A 21,979-nucleotide genomic window follows, 5' to 3' on the forward strand; every position below is an offset into this window, starting at 1 on the left:
GGCCGTTCATTGTGCTGGGAGTCGTTTTGGACTTGGAGCAAGTCTGGGGTGGTCCGTGGGTACATGTTGACAAATTTGGGGAGACCACCTCTCAATGCTAAGACGACAAGACTTCTCTGCTGTTTTCAAACACAGCGTGCGGGTGGCCTGCCTCTGTGCCATAGTGGGAGTAGAGGGCGCTGTGCCTGGCGCCAGCCGTCCCTCCCCATGGGACTCTGAAAGTAGCGACGGGCCAGCTGAATTAGTGACTGGCAACATTCTGTTGATGTCCCCCTGCCGTATCGCTCATTCTCCACCAATGCAATCCCTGCCCCCTGCTAAGATGGCTCTGTCCTTACAGGAGATCGACACCTGGATGAAGAGCAGCTGGTGTGAACTCAGCTTTGGCAAGGCTGAAGTGATGCTGATTAGGAAATGCTTGGAGAACGAGCCAGGTCATTGTCCTGCCCTTCCACTGAGGGCATCTGCTGCCTGTTTAAGAGGCAGTGTGGCCTAATGGCAAGAGTACCAGATTGGGACTCAGGCAACCTGGATTTTATTTCCAGCTCTGCCACTGACCTGCTGAGTGACCTTGGGCAAGTCCCTTTCTCATCCTGTGCCTCAGTTTTCCCACCTGTAAAATGGGGATAATGAGACTGATCTCCTTTGTAAAGCATTTTGAGATCAGCTGATGGAAATCACTAGATAAGGATGTGTGCATTATTATAAGCCTCGGGAACCTACTCAGTTCAGCATTTAGTCTGGATAGCAAGGTAATGCCCCCTTCCACCTCTGCCTTTGCTAGGAAACTTCAATGCTTCCTGCCTGACAAGGATCAGCCCAGCACGACCCATATGTTCCTTGCTGCCAAGGTGGATAACTGCAACTCTCTGTATCTGGGTGTGAAGGGGCCAGCAACATGGCGGCCCCAGCACATGCAGAAAGCAGCAGCCCGCTCCTCAGTGAAATGCTAGCTCATCGCCCCTCCGCTTCAGTCCCTCCACTGGCTGCCTGTCTGCTTCCACGGCCAGGTCAGGGCCCACGTCCTGATCCTGGAGACCAGCAGAGGGTCAGCGCTTAGCTCCCAGCAGCGGTGGCATCTCAGTCTGCGTTCCACCAAGACCTCTGCAGTCCTCTGGACAAAGCAAACTCACAAAGCCCAGGACAAAACGAGAGCCCCAGACGCAAACTGTTCTCTGTCGTGGGGCACTGCTGAGTGCGGAACAAGGTCCTGAAGGCGTCGGACCATCCCAAGCTGAGCCCCCTCCGCTGGGGAACAGAGAAAACGCGTGATGGCCACCAGGGACCTCACCAAGCAGATCTAGCTTACGGGGATGCCACACTGACAGGCACGATAGCAAACCCTGGAGATACTTTACGTGTCAGGGGCCTGATCCTGCAGGAGGTCCTTGGGTGGAGCACTTGCACTATCAGATCCAGGATACCAACATTGGGCCAGACCTGATCACTTGGAAGCTGGAACCCCCGTAGCCTGTTGAGTTGTCTGTTGTTTCAGATGGGGCCTGATCTTGTGAGGTGCCTCCCCAGTCCCTGTTTCCAGTGGGAGGGCAGATCTCAGCCCCCTGCACCTTCAGGCATGTAATGAGTGAGGTCATGGGTCAAGCAGCTGGCTCAGAACTGCACAGCGCCACTCCACTCCCCAACACCTCACGCGACCAGGCCTGGGTAGGCGGCGGTGAACCTGTGAGACGCCCAGCCCGAGCCACAAAACGCTCCGTGGGTCAATATCATGGGCGGGTTTATAGGAGCAGACACATGTCAACCCAGCTTATGCCGGTGAATTCTGACACGTAGGAACTCTTCACATGCCCAGCACAGCTGCCTCATCCTCGCTATTGCTAAAATAACCCAAGGGCAACACTACGAGCAGGGCGATACCAGCGGAGACAGATTCAATTTCCTTTCGGCCCAATAAATACAGGATCAAACGTAGCATATTCGCACGGGGCTAGAGGGGAGCCATCTTCTCTCGGCAGGAGACGTTTCAGAACATCAGAGGGTTTGCTGGACGGGGTGCCACAATAAATGGAACAATAGCCTACCCTTCTTTACAAATAGCTTCATGTTTATTTTTCCTGCGAGTCTGACTTAAGACCAGGTGGCTAGCTAGACTAAGTACCTGCGGGTACGTGAGAATGACATTGTGAACCCGGGTCTGTGGGACCTGAGCTTGCAGACTCATTCCAAGCCCGCATTTGAGCATCCGCACTACATTGTAGACTTGGGCTTACAATTGCTGGACCTGGGTCGCCCAGCTGTGCTAATGCGTCCACACTGCACTACGCAAACCCTCTGACTCGGGTCTGCAGTTTGAGCTGTGTCCACACTGCAAAATGACAGGGCTTGCACCCGAGTCACAGTGGGTCTCTCTCCTTGCAGGGTCTGCATAGCTAAACCCCTTTCTTTGTCTCTTAGTCACCGGAAAACCCAGTTTTAACCAGTCTATGCAAAGCCCCGCCTAGGGTGGAATTTTTCTGGAGCTGTTTACAATCCTGGGGCAATCCTCCCTCTACCCCTCCCGCCCCCCCCCCCCCCCCGGTTTTAGCTCCTGGAGGAGCTGCGGGACCCCTCCCCCACGGAGCAGAACATCATTACACTTAAACCCTTCATTAAATTCACACGATGGTCCCCAAAGATGGGGGAACAGCACCTGTCCAGGTGGAAACTCTGCCAGGTTTTAAAGTATTTCACATCTTCTCCTGGGGTCCGTCTCTGGTCACAGAGTCATGCCAGTTCTCGGAGAGAGTGTGTGAAGGTTTGTCTACACCACAAAGAAAAACCCGCTGCACCGAGTCTCAGGGCCTGGGTCAACTGACTCGGGCTTGTGGGGCTTGGACCGCGGAGTTGAAAAGAGCAGTGTAGATGCTCCCGCTCAGGCTGGAGCCCGGGCTCCGAAACCCGGCCAGGGGGGAGAGTCATAGGGTGTGTCTAGACTCCACTGTGGTTAAAAGCCAGCGGCTGGCCGGTGCCAGCTTACTCGGGCTAACGGGGCTGTTTAGTTGCAGTGTAGACCTCTGAGCTCCCACATTGCAGGGTCCTAGAGCCCGGGCTTCAGCCCAAGCCCGGACGTCTACACTGCAGTAAAACAGCCCCGCAGCCTGAGTCAGCAGGCATGGGCCAGCCGTGGGTTTTTAACTTACCCTGGAGACCGGCCCTAGGTCAGGGCTGTTGCTTTAGACCGTTCTAGTTCCTTTGTCTGTTGGCCATCTTGAACCAGCTCAAACCAGTCTACACTGTTTCCCCAGGGGCCAACACTTCCAAAAGACTGTCCTTGCATTAGAAAGACAAGGCGGGTGAGGTAATAGCGGTTATTGACCCAAGAGAAATAAGCTTTGAGCTTACACAGAGCTCATCTTCAGGTCTGGGAAACTGAGGCCACATCTACACTACCAGTTGTTAGCAAAACCGATGTCGGTCAGGGGTTGTAGCCCTAAGGATTAATCTGCTGGTCTGTATAAATATATCTTTCTTATAAATTTGAGTATTTGATGTATTAGGCTTATAATGCAAGAGACTGATCTACAGGCCAAAACCCTGTACCTTAAGCTAATGCGAAGTTAACACATTTTGGGACCCTTACCCAGAAAAAGTAAAATTAGACAAAACACACACGCAGATGTCTAGAGACCTTTGCCTGAACCAATAACAATAAAGGGTGGAAAAAGGGGATTTTTGCCCACAAATCTAACCAGTGCACCACAAATGCGTACAGATCTGTCACCCATACGCACATACATACTAGCCTACGGGCTAAGTGTACCCTAACATTTCCGTGGGGGAAGAATGAAATTTGGGCATAAGAGGAAGGATTTCCGACTAATACCCTATACAAGGCGAAGCAGCTCACCATTAGGCAGGCAATCGACCCACCTGTCTGCTCCTGTCGACTCTTCATTGCCTCAACTACGTATCGATGAGACCCATCTCCGATGGCTATTAACTATTAATAGGCCGCATTTTATTTCTTACAATTTGAAAGTTTAGGGTAACTAGACTGAGCTTGCACTTATTTCAGTTCAAGCTTAATAGGTTAAGCCAGAGAATAGACAGCTCTGCATTAGCGTCCTCTGCCAGAGGCGTGAAAACGCCCAAGGTGTTGCCGCTGTATCTTCCCACACCAGGTTATTAAAACAGAGGGTTAGTATTAATCACGTTTGCAGCTTATATTGCATTATTGAATATGGCATTATCATATGTGTCTCTTGAATAACAGTAATACAGGTGTAACTCTGTAATTCTAACTGTTTTACCATTTGCTTACTCTTTCATTGATTTTAATAAAAGGGCTTTATGACTAGATCTGTCTCAGTGTGACCTTCCTGTCATACCCCCGAAGTTCCTTTTATAAACTCTGGGACGCCTGATTCAGGACGAACTTTATCCTCTGATCAAACAAATTGGCGAGCCAAAACCCATACTAATTAATATCCGTAATAATTATGAATTAATTAAAATAAATAAATTCCGTGGATAAATTAAATTAACACTACTAACACACCCCAAATCAGGCTACAGGGTGTGACTATTCCACCCCCTTCAGCGATATAAATTATGCCGGCATAACTGGTAGTCAATATACACAGGTGTGGCTGAGGTGCTTCTACAAGATGCTACCTGCCCTGCTCAGTGGGACCTGGAATCTGTTAGAATGAGATGGGTCAGAGCTACAAAATTCACAAAAGAACATGCAAACTCTTAACACCTGCTCCTAAACCCACAGGGAGGTAGATCGGCCCCTTGGAGAAATAACCCCCCAACAACCCCCGCCACATGTTAGGAGTGCAGGTCCTGGGTTTTGGTCAAGCCCATTACAAAGACACAGGGCAGCTAGGAGACCTGGATATGGGTTTTGAATTCCTACGTCTGGGGGTGCATGTTTGAATCAGGGCTTTTGATTTCATCTCTACTAGAAGTAGTCTTGTTTGCTGACCGCACTGTGGCTCCCCATCCCCTTAGCACAGGGGTGGGCAAACTTTTTGGCCTGAGGGCCACATCGGGGTTCCGAAACTGTATGGAGGGGTGGGTAGGGAAGGCTGTGCCTCCCCAAACAGCCTGGCCCCCACCCCCATCTGCCCCCTAACTGCCCCCCTCAGAACTCCTGACCCATCCAACCCTCCCTGCTCCTTGTTCCCTCACCACCTCCCCGGGACCACACCCCCTATCCAACCCCGCCTGCTCCCTGTCCCCTGACTGCCCCAACCTCTATCCACACGCCCCCAGAACCTCCGCCCCATTCAACCACCCCCTGCTCCTTGTCCCCTGACTGCCCCCCAGGACCCTCTGCCCCTTATCTAACCCCCCCCACTCCCCTTCCCGGAGCGCTGGCGGCACGGCAAGTTGAGGCTGCGGGGGAGGGGGGACAGTGGGGGAGGGGCCGGGGGCTAGCCTCCCAGGTCGGGAGCTCAAGGATGGTCTTGGCCCACGGGCCATAGTGTGCCCACCTCTGCCTTAGCAAGTGAATGGACCAGACTTCATAATACCAAAGAGTGGATTGCTTTGGCAACGTAACCGTCTAGGTGCAGTTATTATGGGCTCTTTCCAAAAATGCGCTCGGGACATTAATGCAGAGACTGTTATGTTCAGAAAGCCAAGCTAGAGGGACGTGCTGATGAACCAGGCCACCCATTGCTGCAGGAGAGCACGAAGCTTGACCTCAGCTGTCCCGGGTCACGTTGTAACCCCTCGCCTGCTGTGGGTCACTGCGAAATAATCCTATAACCAGCCCACGGTGGTGCAACAAGTAACCAGAAACTCAGTTACCAAAGCAACTAATCCTGCGGCTCATGCCTAGTAACTGGAGCCTCTCTGCTTTCAGACACGTTCGGCCCTGTGCATTGCAGCAGAGTGAAGGGCGATGCTACCTTGTCTCCCCAGTGACCCGCGCCCTCCCCTCCTCCACCCCCTTGGGAGGCCTGACAACAGAGCAGACCTGGCCAGGAAAGAGGCAGCACCATAAAGCCCGAGCTGATGCCCTGCACATCTCTAGGAGGCCTGGGCATCTTGACACCATATCTTTTGGGTCGCGATGCCCTCTGAGGAGCATTTTCTGGTTCGTCCAGGAGAGGGGCAGGGGATTGGTTCATGGAGTTGTCCATCACTCCTCAGCATGTCCTTCTGACCTTCTCAGCAAGATCTGCCATTGGAAAGGTCTCAGCTCAGGACCGTCCCTTTGAGGACATCTCTTTTCCATTTACAATTTACTGGGGGAAATTCAGTCAGTCTTGGTAAGAGAGACCAACCAGGTCAGGTGCAGATTTCTAGAACCTCTGGCAGAGTTGGAGGCCAGCTGAGCTCAGCACAACAGGACGAGCAGGTGCTTACAAAGGTGGAACTGCAGAGGGAAGGGCTCTTTAGAAGCTTAGGCCTCGTTGACCATGGGCTTTTGCCCCAATTCCAGCCATCAGTATAGGAATACTAGTGCAAACTCTTGTGCAAAGCAGGCCAAGTCACTATAAACACCAGTTTCTAGCAGAGTTTAGTGCCACCAGTGCAAATCGAAGCTTTCCATTTCTGCGCTTGGAGTTGATCCTAGTGTCCCGTCACCAAAGACTAGAATCAAGGCAGGCAAGGACATGAAACTTGCTGGAAAACACTCCAAGGGAAAAAAATAGCATTTTAAGGGTTCCTCCCAATGTGAGTACCTTCTTCCCAATCCCCTCATTGCTGCCAACATTTGAATCTTCACTCCCGAGAACCTGGTCCTTGTAGCAAGGAATCCAAGTCTCCATAAAACTCAGTGTCATTTGCCCAAACTCCTATGTACCGAAAAACCCCACAGCATTAACTCTTCACCCCCCCCCCATTCATCTTCCTCACCCAGTCTTCCCTCTGCAATGGCCTTTTCGCTACTTTGCTTGATTTTTTTAGAAACCTATTTAAAAAAACAACTCCCATCCCCAAACAACCTAATATTATAAACTACTGGGCCGTGACAATTGACAAAACATCACCTGGTGCCTGAGCTGTATCAAACAGCTAGCACAGGTGAGTGATCCTTTATGCCCTTGAAATTCACATGCAAATGCAGGCCTGTGCACTGAAAGGCGGCTTACCGTGATTTGGCAATTACAGAAGCCCCGGGGCAGGGCTTTCTTGAGCAGCGTGAAAATTTGGAGAGGCAGCTCCAGCTGCTAAATTCTGGCTTATAAATACCAGGTCAGCAGCAGTGCCAATTCCTCAACAAATGAGTTTTCATTATCTTAATAGAGTCGCCGGAGGCCAGAATCCCTCCGTAATGCTCACCAGGAAAGCCCTCTTGCTGGCTCTCCAAGGGACACACAGGTCATGGCCTCCAGGAAGGTCGTGTATGGAAGTTCCAGGTGAACAGGCTACAGGGCCTTCAGCAAGCTCAGAGGAGCAGGATGTCTTTCAGAAACGTTCAGAGCAGAGACTGTTCTGCCCGCCCATTGGCCCCTCTGCAGGTTTTAAGAACTTTTCTGTTCCTATATCTCCATCCTAGGCCAAATCCTGTTCACCGGACTAGTCCCATCGAACTTTGTGGAGAAACCCCGTCTGCTTGGCCTCCTATCCACCTGCTGTCTCTTGTCTGACATGTACATCGTCTGCTCTTTCAGGCAAAGACCATTTCTCTGTTGTACAGCTCCTAGCACAATGGTCTATGGCGATGTAAATAAATCATATTTACAGTCAGGGATTTTAGGGGAAAATCCCCCCCCCCAGCTATCACTAGAGGGAGCTGTAGTGTCAACAAAGCTTTTGTTTTTTCTCTTTTTAAGCCACAACATCAATTACCTGCCTGGGTCGTGAAACGGACAAATACTACACCACCCCCGTCAGTTTCACCCGACTGCCGATACCATGTGGAGGGGCAGACAGAGATACAAAAGAGAAGAGAAAAAGGGAATGAGAAGAGCATCATGTTTAGACAGCTGCTTGTATTAATTGTTTCTTTGGCCTGCCAACCCCCCCTCCCCCCAGCCCGGTCAAATCCGAAAATTCATAATGTGCATTTGACCATGTGTTTGTAATAACCCCCAATAGACAAAAGTTCTATAGAAACGCCCTCCTCTGACAAACAGACAGATTATTTTCTCCCCACTGACTCGGGACGTCCAATGGAGCAGAAATAGCGCGACAGCGATTCCATTGTGCCTTGTCGTGGGGGGAAAAAAGTCTCTTTGCAGCGTTGCCAAGAGCAGTGGTGCAAGTGGAGCCCTACGAGCGGTTAGGTTCCCGCTGCACAAACTGCAGGGGGAGCGAAAACCATCAGGCTGGATTCTGCTAAACGCTAGGGTGACTCCATTGATTTCCAAGGAGTGGCCATGAACTTGGAGCAGGCTGGGGAGGTTGTAAACGACAGCAAAGTTCCGCTCATCGACTTTCACTGGAACTATGGTGTGAAAAGTGGTTAGAAAACAGGGCCCAGCCTTCTGGAGCTGATGAGAAAACTTCCGCGGACTTCATTCAGAACATACGTGCCAACATTCCACTTTCCCTATGGGCGCTCGACCCCCGCTCCGCCCCAGGCCCCGTCCCCACTCCACCCCTTCCCCCAAGGCCCCACCCCTGCCCCACCTCTTCCCACCCCTGTTCTGCCCCCTCCCCTGAGCATGCCCCGCCCTCTCTCCTCCCACTCCAGCGCCTCCTGCATGCTGCTAAACACTTGATCCGAGGCAGGCAGGAGGTGCTGGGAGGGAGGGGGAGGCGCTGATTGCAGGGGCCACCGGTGGGTGGGAGGGCTTGGGGAGGAGCTGATTGGCAGGGCTGCTGGTAGATGCTGAGCACCCACTATTTTTTAACCCATGGGTGCTCCAGCCCCAGAGCCCCCAAAGAGTCGGCGCCCTATGATCTGGACAATAAAGTACTGTTATTTCTTTAATTCTCAGCAGAGAAGTGATGGACTGAATTCAAACCAACCCCTTAACATCCTCTAAGTATTTAGGATCCCAAGCACATTTTTTAGCATCTTTTAAAAAGCCTCAGACCCTGGTACATACACACAACTTCACTCGATGGGGTAGCGTGGTCTAGTGGACAGGGACTTAGGAGACCTGGGCTCATATCCCAGCTCAGCCTTAGACTTCCTGTGCGATGCTGGGCAAGTCACTCAGTCTCATCTGATCGGTTTCCCTACCTCACGGGGTGTTGCAAAGGGGGGGGAAAAAATCCATTAATCATTAAGATGCACTTGGGTACAATGGTGATGGGGACCAGCTGGGTAGGGAGAATCTTAGAACTGTAGGGCTGGAATGGACCTTGAGAAGCCATCTATTCCAGCCTCCCATGCTGAGACAGGACCATGTATACCTGGACCAGCCCTAACAGGGCCTGATTAGGACATTCTGAAGCCCTAAACTAGGGGTCGGCAACCTTTCAGAAGTGGGGTGCCAAGTCTTCATTTATTCTCTCTGATTTAAGGTTTCGCGTGCCAGTCATACATTTTAACGTTTTTAGGTCTCTTTCTATAAGTCTATAATATAGAACTAAACTATTGTTGTATGTAAAGTAAATAAGGTTTTTAAAATGTTTAAGAAGCGTCATTTAAAATTAAATTAAAATGCAGAGCCCCCCGGACCAGTGGCCAGGACCCGGGCAGTGTGAGTGCCACTGAAAATCATCTCGCATGCTGCCTTCCACATGCATGCCATAGGTTGCCTACCCCTGCCCTAAACTATGTCAAGTGTCAGAGGCCCCATACCACACAAAAAATAATAATTATATATTCAATGTCCTTTCTGTGAAAATAATAAGATATGAAAGCTTTATATTTGCATATATACACAAAGGCAAAGTTGTAAAAATGGAATAATAATCTAACTAAAACACATCTTGCAAGATGCCTGTTTGCATTATAAGACAGTTTCAAATTAACACGTCTCTGATTTCTTAATTAGTAGACATTAAAACTTTGTCTACAGGAACACACAAGCAGTTATAGTTACGCAGACCAGCTTACTTATTGGAAGCAACCTGCCATATGTCTGTTTGCACATCACATTAATTTTAAACACATTTTCTTTCATGATTTTTGGAGAGCAAAGTCACGGATGATGTCCTTGAATGATAAACTGAGTTTGTCACTTTCAATGCACAGAATGCTTAGGGCAGATTGCTGCAAGAAAAGCTTTTTCTAGGCAGAGATCTCTCTTTGCATTCACTTCTCTATCCTTGGTCTCCCCCAGGGCCACTAATTAATCTCAAGTAAACACCTCGGACACAGAGTGACAACAAGCTATATGCGCGAAAGAGAATTTTCCAGGAAAAAGACTGGTAATCTCTAGACAGGCATTGAGAAAGTGAGAAAAATTAGCCTATATTCAAGCAAATATAATGAATATTGTAGGCTTTAATAGCCTATAAATCATATATGCACATAGTTTGAAATAACTTGCTCACCGAGTACTCAGAATATTTTGATACATCTTCCTTCAACTTCTCTCAAAACCTTCTATTTATCCTTTCATCAGCACTCTCTGATATTTACTGTGAAGGTTCCCGAAACTGACGGAGGAAAGCCAACACAAATTTATCCTCCTCAAGATCACACTCGACCCGTCTATATGACGATCACCTGCAAACTCAACCACGTGAAGCACGGCTAGCGCATGGCGAAGAAAACGGAGTGCGCACTAAAACACACAACTGTCCGTATGTACGGATCAGAAGAAGAAAACACACAAACACCTAGGAAAACAGGAGTGAAGGCACTATATGACTGGACCGTAAATAAAAGATGGCGGCCTTCCGGCTATCACCAGCCAAGGGGGGGGACTCTATACGTGACGTCACTCCTAGGACGAGTCCCATATGCGTATGAGCCTGGCAGGATTGCTTCACGACACTGCCGTTTCCGACCTCACATTTTTCCCCGGTTTTATCGTCAGTGAGATTATTTATTTATTGAAATAAGTTCTGAAGGCACGGTCAGAATTTTACCAATAGCAGCTGGCCAACAAAACGCTGCCTTAGCAGAATTACTTGTAGAAATACTAACTTTACAAGTGCAATTCTCATTTTTTTCTCAGCCCTGACCTCCCGTCTATCAATAGTGAACAATTAGTGACGAGTAAGGGTATTTGGGTAGGCAGATGTGTATATTTTGTCATATTTGAACGAAAATGTCTATATTTAGAGAGAATCTCCCTCCTCCCCCCCATATCTCCTTTATTTATCAGCCAATGTTGATAACATTTGAAATGGAGTCAGATTTTTCTTTTTTAGAGGCCCCTCATATTGCAAGGTCCTAAACTGTAGCTTAGTTAGTTTAAGCCTTAATCTAGCCCTGCGTGATTGAGGTTTGTCCAACCTGTTTTTGAAAACCTCCAATGATGGCAATTCCGCAACCTCTCTAGGTAACCTGTTCCAGTGCTTACGTATCCTTAAAGTTAGAAAGCTTTTCCTAATATCTAACCTAAACCTCTTGATTTAGTGGACACGGAGAACAATAGATCACCGTCCTCTTTCCAACAGCCCTGCACATCTTTGAAGACTTATCAGTCTTCTTTTCTTAAGACTACACATGTCCAGTTTTTGCACCTTTCCTCAGAGATCAGGTTTTCTAAACCTTTTATCATTCTTGTTGCTCCCCTCCGGACTCGCTCAAATTTGTCCACAGCTTTCCTAAAGAGTAGTGCCCAGACTTGGACACAGTTCTCCGGCTGAGGCCTCACCTGTGCTGAGCAGAGTGGAACAATACCTCCTGTGTCTTACCTACAACGCTTCTGTTAATGCATCCCAGAATATTCGCCTTTTTGCAACTGCATCACATTGCTGGCTCATATTCCATTTACAATCCACTCAAACCCCCAGGTCCTTTTCAGTAGTATTACTGCCTAGCCAGTTATTCCCCATTTTGTAGCTGTGCATTTGATTTTTTCCTTTCCAGTACAGTACTTTGCACTGGTCTTTACTGAATTTCACCTTGTTGATTTCAGACCAATTCTACCATTTATCAAGGTCCTTTTGAATTTGGATCCTGTCCTCCAAAGTGCTAGCAACCCCTTCCAGGTCAGTGTCATCCATACATTTTTATAAGCATACTCTCCCCTCTGTTATCCAAGTCATTAATGAAAATATTGACCAGTACTAGATCCAGGACAGACCTCTGCGGGACCCCATTAGATATGTTCTCAGAGTTTGACAGCAAACCATTGACAACTCCTCTGAGTACAGTTTTTCAACCAGCTGTCCACCCACTTTATAGTAGTTTTATCTAGACTGCATTTCCTTGCTTTGCTTAGGAGAACGTCATGTGGGACTGAGAGAGACAAGGTGGGGGAGGTAACATCTTTTAATTGGACCAACTCCTGCTGGAGAGTTTTATCCTGGAACCAACACGGCTACAACGACACTGCACATGGGACTGAGCCAAAAGGCTTATTAAAATGGAGATAAATCATATCTACTGCTTCCTCCCATTCCACTAGGCCAGTTTCCCTATCAGAAAAGGAAAGTCTGGCGTAATTTATTCTTGGCAAATCCATGCTGGCTATTATTTATCACTTTCTAGATGCTTACAACATGATGTAGAGTGTTACTGTAGGACCACATTTTCCCCTGATCGTTTCAGGACACCATGGGTCCATTTCTGACGGAGAACATCGCATTTCCACTGTCCACGCAAAGGGTCTGCAAATCTGACCCATTCGCAGACGGTGCCCAGCGCGGCTGCTTCGCTTCATGCAAATATGTCTCTCTAAAGTCTTTAAAGCTCTGCTTCCCCTGGGTTCACATCGGCCCGGTTTTTAAAGCCCAAGGGACTATTTGCCAGCACCATGGCAGAGGGCCAGGAAAAGTGCTGTTTGAAGGAGGAACGGAGCACCATCAGCTGTAAATAAGAGTTTCACAATGACAACAGCGGTTTATATTGGATTAAGAGAGCTCATAGCTGATGGCTGGCTGTTAGAAATATAGACAATATATCTCATGGACTAAAAAGGGACAGCTAAATGTTTATTCCCTTCCCAGATTACCACCTGCTGACCAGGAGTTTTGCAGCATAGCTCTACCAGCTGCATGACATCTTCCTAGAAAGAATATGTAACTCGTAAATAAAGCCATCAGAATTCCATAAGGATCACAGATGTTATGGATGGAGGACCATTCAGATCACTGAGTCTATCCATCTGCAAAGGCAGAGCACACTCCTCAGACCGAGCATGCATCAGATAGGACACAAGAGAACGGCCACACTGGGTCTGACCAATGGTCCAACCAGCCCAGCGTCCTGTCTTCCAACAGTGGCCAGGACCAGAAGCTTCAGAGGCAATGAACAGAACCTGGACCTGGACACCCCAGATCTGAATTTTGTGGCTTTGCCTCAACGCTGAAGAGCTGAACCAAAATCCCATATCGAACCACCCCCAATAACCAGGGTGTCGGTGATTACTGGATCTGAATTTTGCAGCCATAATTACAAATCTGAGGCTGTCTGAGTGCACACCTTTAAAGCATCTACAAGTCTTTTTAGCCTGCTGCTGCACGGTGTGGTGTATTGGCCGTGCCCAGGGAAATGAAAGTGCCGGGCAGCCTGGGAAGTCTCCCTGCAGCATACCCATTGGCAAATGAGGATTAATACTGGCCTCAGGGAGGCAGTGTGACCTAGCGGACAGAACAGTGGACTGGGAATCAGGAGATCTGGGTTCTATTCCCAGGTCTGCGGTTGGCTCTCTCTGTAACCTTGGACAAGTCACTTCCCCTCCCTATGCCTCAATTGCCTCATCTGTGAAATGGGGATAATGATACTGAACTCCTTTATAAAGTGTGTTGAGATCCACTGATGAAGAGCACTAATTAGCGCAAGAAGCTGCCATGAGGTGGGTATTAATGAATACTTGAAGGGCTTTGAGATCCACCAACGGGACACAAAGGCTGTCTCTAGGTTAAGGAAATTCCCATCAGTGCAAGTCACTACTGTGACGCAACCCTCTCATAGAGACATGCTGCACCGGCACAAATTGGGGGTTTATGCCTGTGCGGTTTGCTTTGGTGACTGGATTACGCTGCCCCACTGCTGTATGCCCTTGCATAGTGCAGTGTGTTTGTGTTAAAGACTTTGCCCTGGGGTAATTGCATCAATCTGTTTGCACAGGTGCAAATTTCTTTAATGTTGCCAAGGTCAGAGTCGTGTGTTTCCTCAAGCCACATTCAACCTAAGGAGCGGCTGGTATCAGTGTCCTGAAAAGGGAAGCAGAGATTGCGTTTCCTGCAAACAGCTCCATTTAGCAGTGGGGGACGGGAACAACCAGCCAGCGACACCCATGGGAACAGAGTGCTCCATAGAGAGAGAGAGAGAGGTGTGTGTGTGTGTAAAGCCAGCTGGCGTCTCCACCAAGGTGCAATGTGTTGTGATCCTTGGATGCCTTGCTACTTATATTATACAACAAAGAACCCCACGCCACAGTCACCACCCCGTTGACATAGCTTTCACCCCCCCAGACATCTCTGATGGCTACTAAGATACAAGTGAAGAGACTTGATTTTTTTAAAGTTGCATCTTACAACACTGCAAGTCCCAGGGACGTGGCAAGGTTGGGTCGGGCCTGCTCCGGAGCTGGCAAACCACTCCACCACCTCCTGCCCCAGCACATGCAGCAATAAAATCAGAAGTGAAGGAATCCAGGGCTCAGGACTGAATCTGACTCCGGCACCAGCTGCTCTTGGGGCCGTGACTGACTGACACCCACATGCCCCCCCGTGTGTCACATGCTGGATTGTGATCCCCCAGGCACTGGTTAAGTAGCATTTCTGTGACCAGACTCATTAAATAGGAGCTTGCTAGGGGAGGGGAGATGGGTGCAAAGGGGCGGGAAACCCGTAACAGGGCAGGTGAGCTGCAGAAAGGAGGATGGGGGCATTACAGACTGGCAGCTACAAAGGAAAAATAATGCCTGGCTGCGGGGGAGCAGTGAGCGCTGGCTGAGTTCAGGAGGGAAGGAGGTGAAAGGTGCCTGGGTGCAGATAGTGGGTGTAGCAGGGAGAGGTGCCAAGGGAAGGCTGCAGGGGCAGTGTGTGGATGGGTGCAATAAGGGAAGGGTGCTTCAGTGTAAGGGGTGCAGGCAGGGCCGGTGCAAGGAAGTTTCGTGCCCTAGGCTTGTGCCCCAGGCTTGTGCCCCCCCCACCCTGCGGCAGCTCCCCGCCGGCCCCGAGGCACCCCCACGGCAGCTCATCCCCCGGGGAGCCATGCAGCAGCTGCCCCCCCCGTCCTGAGGCACCCCCGCAGCAGCTCCCCACCCCAGCTCACCTCTGCTCTGCTTCCTCCCCGAGCACGCCACCCCTGCTTTAATACTCCTCCCAGGTTTGGGGCGCCAAACAGCTGATTGGCACTGCAAGCCTGGGAGGTGGGAGAAGTGGAGTGGCGATCGCGCGCTCGGGGAGGAATGCTGTAAAAAAAATTGGGGGCACCACTTTTTGGCGCCCCCAAATCTTGGCACCCTAGGTGCCGCCTAGTTTGCCTTAAGGGTAGCACTGGCCCTGGGTGCGGGGGGGAGGGGGGCAGGGGGCTAGGTACAGCAGAAGAAGGGTGCCTGGGGGCACAGTGAGTGTCTGCAACAGGGGAAGGTGCCCAGGTGCCATGGGGCACACAGGGGGCTGCGGCAGGGGAAGGGTGCCATGGGGCACACAGGGGGCTGCGGCAGGGGAAGGGTGCCATGGGGCACACAGGGGGCTGCGGCAGGGGAAGGGTGCCATGGGGCACACGTGGGGGGGGGGGAAATGCGGCAGGGGAAGGGTGCCGGGAAGCTGCCCAGGGCCCCGGGCGGGCTGAGGGTGCCAGGGGGCCGACACTCACCCGTACACGTCGGCGGAGATCTGGGTGCCCAGCACGCACACCGCCTCCATGCGGCTCCCATACTGCAGCCGGAGAGTCCGATCCCGCAGCATCGCCCCCGCTGAGCAGCCCCCGGCCGCCGCTCGCTCCTTCCTCCCTCCCTCCCGCGTGTCCTGCCCCCACCTGCCGCCAGGTGAGTCCGAACCAGCCGCGGCTCCCCCGGCAGCGAGCCCCGGCTTATCCCTGCTCCCAGACACGCCCCCGGACCCACAGGGAGCCAATCAGCGGCAGCAAACTGCCCCCCAGGGTGGGGCCAGCTCAGGGTTGAAATTCGCCTTTATTTTTAGAAAGGGAAGTTTTGGACCATTTCCCCCCTAGTGTAACCCCCCCCTCCATTTCCCTGCCCCCTAGCCCGGGGGCTGCAGCCACACTACAGGGGACATGAGCATGGGGGCGGGGCGCGGGGGCAGACCCCAGACAGCTCCAAGCCACAGGCAAGGGGCTCCCCCCGCTGTCCCCAACTCGAGCTGTAAACCGATCCCTAGGCAATCAACCGCTACCCTGGCCCAGACCGCCCAGGGAGAAATCTGGGGCCACTCAAGCTCTTAATCCAGTCCAAGAGCTTCCTCAGTAATGCCATTGCTGCACCAGGATCACCTAGGAAACCTGAACCTGGCACGGTCCCTGGCGGCAGTGCAAGGGCCATGTAGGCGTGTGCCCGTGTTAGGGGGTGCGGTCTGCTGCACCGAGTGTCCTTAGCCGGTGGCAGGTTATGGCGCTTTCAAATCAGCCACCATCTCTTTCCTTCCTCCTCCAGTGTGGGGCTGGCTGGTCTTACTAAGCAGAGACTGTCTGATGATTTGAGGAAGTCTCTCTCTCTCACAACTGTCACATTTTTAACACAAGTTAAAGGGACAGTGCCATAGCTAAAAGTTGTGTTTAGGGCAAAAAGCAGCAAGATGAATATCTCTGGTGTGTGTGTGTGTGTGGGGGGGGGGGGGGGGGGGCGTTGGTAATTCATCCATTACTGAATCATTGAACAGGCACTATGTTTATAGATGTATATGGATTTTTCTTTTGTTACTAGTGTGTCATCTGCTGAGTTTATTGATGCTCAAGTTGAATAGATCTTTTTGAAACATACTTTCAAAAGAAAATGTCTTCCCTGGGTTACAAGATAACCAGCTGTAAATGATTAACCCTGAAAGAAGTTTAGAAGCATCCAAAGATCCCAGTCGGAACGGAGACCCCTTTTGGTCCTAGATGCTGTGTAAACACAAAGCAAAGCACAGTCCCTGTCTTGAAGAGTCTGGGACCCTGATCTGCAAACATGCCCTGTTTGTACCCTGCTCTAAACATATGATTTTTAATGTCATTTCTTGTGTGCAAAATTAAGAACATGAATAAGGGTTTGCAGGATCAGGGCAAGTTTCAGAGTAACAGCCGTGTTAGTCTGTATCTGCAAAAAGAAGAACAGGATCAGGGCCTAACTTAAGACAAACAGCTGCAGCAAATGCATATCAGACAATATGGAAAGGGGAGGGGGAAAAAGGGTATTAGAAAGAAGGCCACATGTTTACGCAGTCTGGCTTTATGCACAGTTTAGTGGTTCTGAAGCCTTCAGGAGTTATTTTCCTTTGTATTTTAATATCTAAAGATCAGCAATGCCCACTGGTTCTCTACTTAGCCACTCTCCGCTGATGATTTCTTGTAGGCATCACAGCAGCGGTGGGTTGAGAGGAAGGATCTGATAGGACAGGACTTACTGGACTAGTTTGGGGAAGATGTTCCATATTTAAGGAGCGGTATGAAAAGAACCACAGAGAGGTTGACAATGAAAATACTCAGTCACATTTTAGTCAATTTCATTTCCGGATACCCATGCCCTAGTCCCAATGATCTAATCCAGTGGCTCTCAATCTTTCCAGACTACTGTACCCCTTTCAGGAATCTGATTTGTCTTGCGTGTCCCCTCCTCTTCACCCCCCCCCCCAGTTTCACTTCACTTAAAAACTACTTGCTTACAAAATCAGTCATAAAAATACAAAAAAGTGTCACAGCACATTATTACTGAGAAATTGCCATAACAGAGGCTCAACTTAAATGTATACCCTAAATTAAAAAAACATAGTAAAAGAACCCAAAAAGTGCCACCGTGGCTAAACAACAAAGTAGAAGAAGCAGTGAGAGACAAAAAGGCATCCTTAAAAAAGTGGAAGTTAAATCCTAGTGAGGAAAATAGAAAGGAGCATAAACTCTGGCAAATGAAGTGTAAAAATATAATTAGGAAGGCCAAAAAAGAATTTGAAGAACAACTAGCCAAAGACTCAAAAAGTAATAGCAATTACTTTTTAAGTGCATCAAAAGCAGAAAGCCTGCTAAACCAGTAGGGACACTGGACGATCGAGGTGCTAAAGGAGCACTCAAGGACGATAAGGCCATTGCAGAGAAACTAAATGAATTTTTTGCATCAGTCTTCACAGCTGAGGATATGAGGGAGATTCTCAAACCTGAGCCATTCTTTTTAGGTGACAAAGCTGAGAAACTGTCCCAGATTGAGGTGTCATTAGAGGAGGTTTTGGAACAAACTGATAAACTAAACAGTAATAAATCACCAGGGCCAGATGGTATTCACCCAAGAGTTCTGAAGGAACTCAAATGGGAAACTGCAGAACTACTAACTGTAGTTTGTAACCAATCATTTAAATCAGCTTCTGTACCAGATGACTGGAGGATAGCTAATGTGACACCAATTTTTAAAAAGGGCTGCAGAGGTGATCCTGGCAATATCAGCCTAACTTCAGTATCGGGCAAACTGGTTGAAACTATAAGAACGAAATTGTCCGACACATAGATTAACAGAATTTGTTGGGAAAAAGTCAACCTGGTTTTTGTAAAGGGAAATCATGCTTCACCAATCTACTAGAATTCTTTGAGGGGGTCAACAAGCATGTAGACAAGGAGGATCCAGTGGATATAGTGTATTTATCACTATCGTGATTTTCAGAAAGCCTTTGACAAGGTCCCTCACCAAAGGCTCTTAAGCAAAGTAAGCTGCCACAGGATAAGAGGGAAGGTGCTCTCGTGGATTGGTAACTGGTTAAAAGATGGGAAACAAAGGGTAGGAATAAATGGTCAGTTTTCAGACTGGAGAGAAGTAAATAGTGGTGTCCCCCATGGTACGCCCACATTTTGAATACTGTGTGCAGATGTGGTCGTGCCATCTCAAAAAAGATATATTGGAATTAGAAAAGGTTCAGAAAACGGCTACAAAAATGATTAGGGGTGTGGAATGGCTTCCATATGAGGAGAGATTTATAAAACTGGGCCTTTTTAGCTTGGAAAAGAGATGATTAAGGGGGGATATGATTGAGGTCTATAAAATCATGACTGGTGTGGAGAAAGTAAATAAGGAAGTGTTATTTCCTCCTTCTCATAACACAAGAACTAGGGGTAATGAAATGAAATTAGTAGGCAGCAGGTTTAAAACAAATTAAAGGAAGTATTTTTTCACACAATGCACAGTCAACCTGTGGAACTCCTTGCCAGGGGATGGTGTGAAGGCCAAGACTATAACAAGGTTCAAAAAAGAACTAGATAAATTCATGAAGGATAGGTCCATCAATGACTATTAGCCAGGATGGACAGGGATGGTGTCCCTAGCCTCTGTTTGCCAGAAGCTGGGAATGGACGACGGGATGGATCACTTGATGATTACCTGTTCTGTTCATTCCCTCTGGGGCACCTGGCATTGGCCACTGTCGGAAGACAGGATACTGGGCTAGATGGACCCTTGGTCTGACCCAGTATGGCCATCTTATGTTTTTATGCTTACTTTCTCATTTTTACCATATAATTGTAAAATAAATCAATTGGAATATAAATATTGTACTTACATTTCAGTGTATAGTATATTGTCTATATGAAATTTTAGTTTGTACTGACTTTGCTAATGCTTTGTATGTAGTCTGTTGTAAAACTGGGCAAATATCTAGATGAGTTGATGTACTCCTTGGAAGATCTCTGTGTACCCCCAGGGGTACACGTACCCCTGGTTGAGAACCACTGATCTAATATTGCAGTTGTAAGCAGTACAGGGAAATCATGTTCCTTTAAAAGCTGTTTCCACTGGCATTTTAAAATAAATAGAAATGTTTCTATTGACTGTTGATTTATATTTTAACAAAATACAAGGCCAAATTTGATGACAGAGTTGCTTTAAATATTTCCCAGTCACCTCAATGGATATTTCACCTGTCTCAAAAATTTTCTTTTTGTCACGGATGAGTCCTCATCTGGTTAAAGTGTCCAGTTTGTTTCTCGACACTGGGGAAGTTTATCCTTCAATTTCCAAGTTTAAAAAAATGTACTTATTGTATTTAAGTGGTTCAAAATATTAATTGTCTATTCATTTCATTTTCGTTTTTGTCCTGAAAGATCTCAGACCATGTCACAAATGATGTACATACAATACCATTAAAATGCAGCAACTTCTGGGGGTGGAGACCGCTAATCAGAACATATCACCTCAATAGTGGGGAAATTTTACTCAAGCACACGGAGACAAATTGTGCCATCTATCACACAGAGCAGACCTTGATTGATTTTTTTAAAATGGTCTCTCTCTCTCTCTCTCTCTCTCACACACACACACACTTTGGACTTTGTTTTCCTTGGTTATGATGCAACCAGAATGCTTCAACGGAATTATTTCTCTAACATCCCATCATACTAAATAGGAATATATAATTATCCCCTAGTGATTTGAGAACCACCACCACCACCAACAAAAAATGATAAACTAGCATTAGGGATGAAGTTTCCACTCTAAGTTTATTTTTTCTTTGTCTGGTTTTCCATCAGCATCACCCACAAATCCCATTAAAGCCAACGTGGGCTAGAGATAATCAAAACCTTTGATTAAAAAAAGAAAACCAGGCTTTCTTTAATTGAGCAGAACAACTTTCTAAAAAATCTTCCCCAAACTTCCTTTTTGTATGAGTCCAGGAGAGGACAGACAGGTGAGTAGCAGCCACCTGACTTCGGGTCATTTCAGTCAGCTGGAGTAAAATTAGGTGTTGAAAGAAGACTTTGGCCGCTTGGGGCCTTTTGAGCTGTGCCAAAGTAGTGGATGAAAATCCCTGCCACAGGGACGGTCCTTGGCTGATAGCAATGAAACGCAGAGCCAGAGCATTTATGGAAAAGGAATGCCCAAGCATAGCTGGATCATTGCTCTTTTGATTGACAACATTCTGTTACAATGAGGCCAACAATGGAGGGAGATGTCATTGTTCATTGTATTTGGCGGATGTCGCTTCCGGGGAGTGACATGCACAGTGCACTGTTTAGGAATAACTACGATCTGATTGGCTTCGGGCACAAGATGAGTGTGATTCAGCCAATCAGGGAGCAGCTTAGCCATAAAAGTATGGAATACACCGATGGCTAGCCGACATTTACTTCTTTTGTTTTCTGTGTAACTCTTCTCTTGCTGACCAGCCCCTGCTTCATCAGCTGTAACAAGGAAGTTTGTCTGTTCCGAGGAGATTAAATACTCAGCATTGCTAAAGAGAGGCTATTCATATAATGGGAATATTCTCCTTAGTGCTGTAGCTATGGGTTCCAATTCCATTGCTGGTTTTCATGGAAGTCTTCAAGTGACCTTGAAAGATCCTGGAGTGTTAGGGAGGTCCTGGAGCTTTGGGATTTTGGGGGATTTCAGAGGCCCTGGAATTTGGGGGATTTTGATGGGATCTTCATTAGAAATTGGATCATCTGCTCTTGTTAACTAATACAGAGGTCCCCAGGAAGAGGGCCTGGTGGGTGTGGGGAGGAAAGATGGCCTTGCAATTAAGGTATGGGACTGGGACTCAGGAGGGATGGGTGTGGCCTTGGGCAAGTCACAAGGCCAGTTTTCAAAAGAACTCAGCAGCCTTGATTTCATCACTTCATTAAGAACAGCTGGGGGCTGAGCGCGTCTACAAATGCAGTCACTTCCCGTTGGTGCTCTGGCAGATAGCATTAGGGCGATATCCCTGTAAATAGTCCGAGACCCTCTCGCGGTGCTCTCTGTGTGCTATATCTTAGAACCCACCCGAAGGCAGCCAGGGCAGCCGTGTGTATCGAGCTGCTGTGTGCAGTGAGCAAACACAGTTGTTTGGGACCCCACTGTGCCTCTGTGATTTCTTGACATGATTTTTGTTGTGTCTGAAGCGCCAGACACAATGGGTGCCTGAATGCTAGGAGTTCATT

The 21,979-nt window shown here is 48.5% G+C and overlaps 1 protein-coding gene across 1 annotated transcript in view; it reads right to left on the reverse strand.

Annotated features, from left to right (window-relative positions):
- Positions 1-15,932, reverse strand: part of LOC128826237 (protein-arginine deiminase type-2-like) — an 81,926-nt gene extending 65,994 nt beyond the window's left edge. Inside the window, exon 1 of the mRNA XM_054009434.1 lies at positions 15,749-15,932. Coding sequence (XP_053865409.1) covers positions 15,749-15,840 — 92 coding nt within the window. The 5' untranslated portion in view covers positions 15,841-15,932. The remainder of the gene's footprint in view (positions 1-15,748) is intronic.
- Between the last annotated feature and the right edge of the window lie 6,047 nt (positions 15,933-21,979).

The sequence above is a fragment of the Malaclemys terrapin genome, chromosome 19, assembly GCF_027887155.1.
Source record: "Malaclemys terrapin pileata isolate rMalTer1 chromosome 19, rMalTer1.hap1, whole genome shotgun sequence".
NCBI classification, from domain to species: domain Eukaryota; kingdom Metazoa; phylum Chordata; order Testudines; family Emydidae; genus Malaclemys; species Malaclemys terrapin.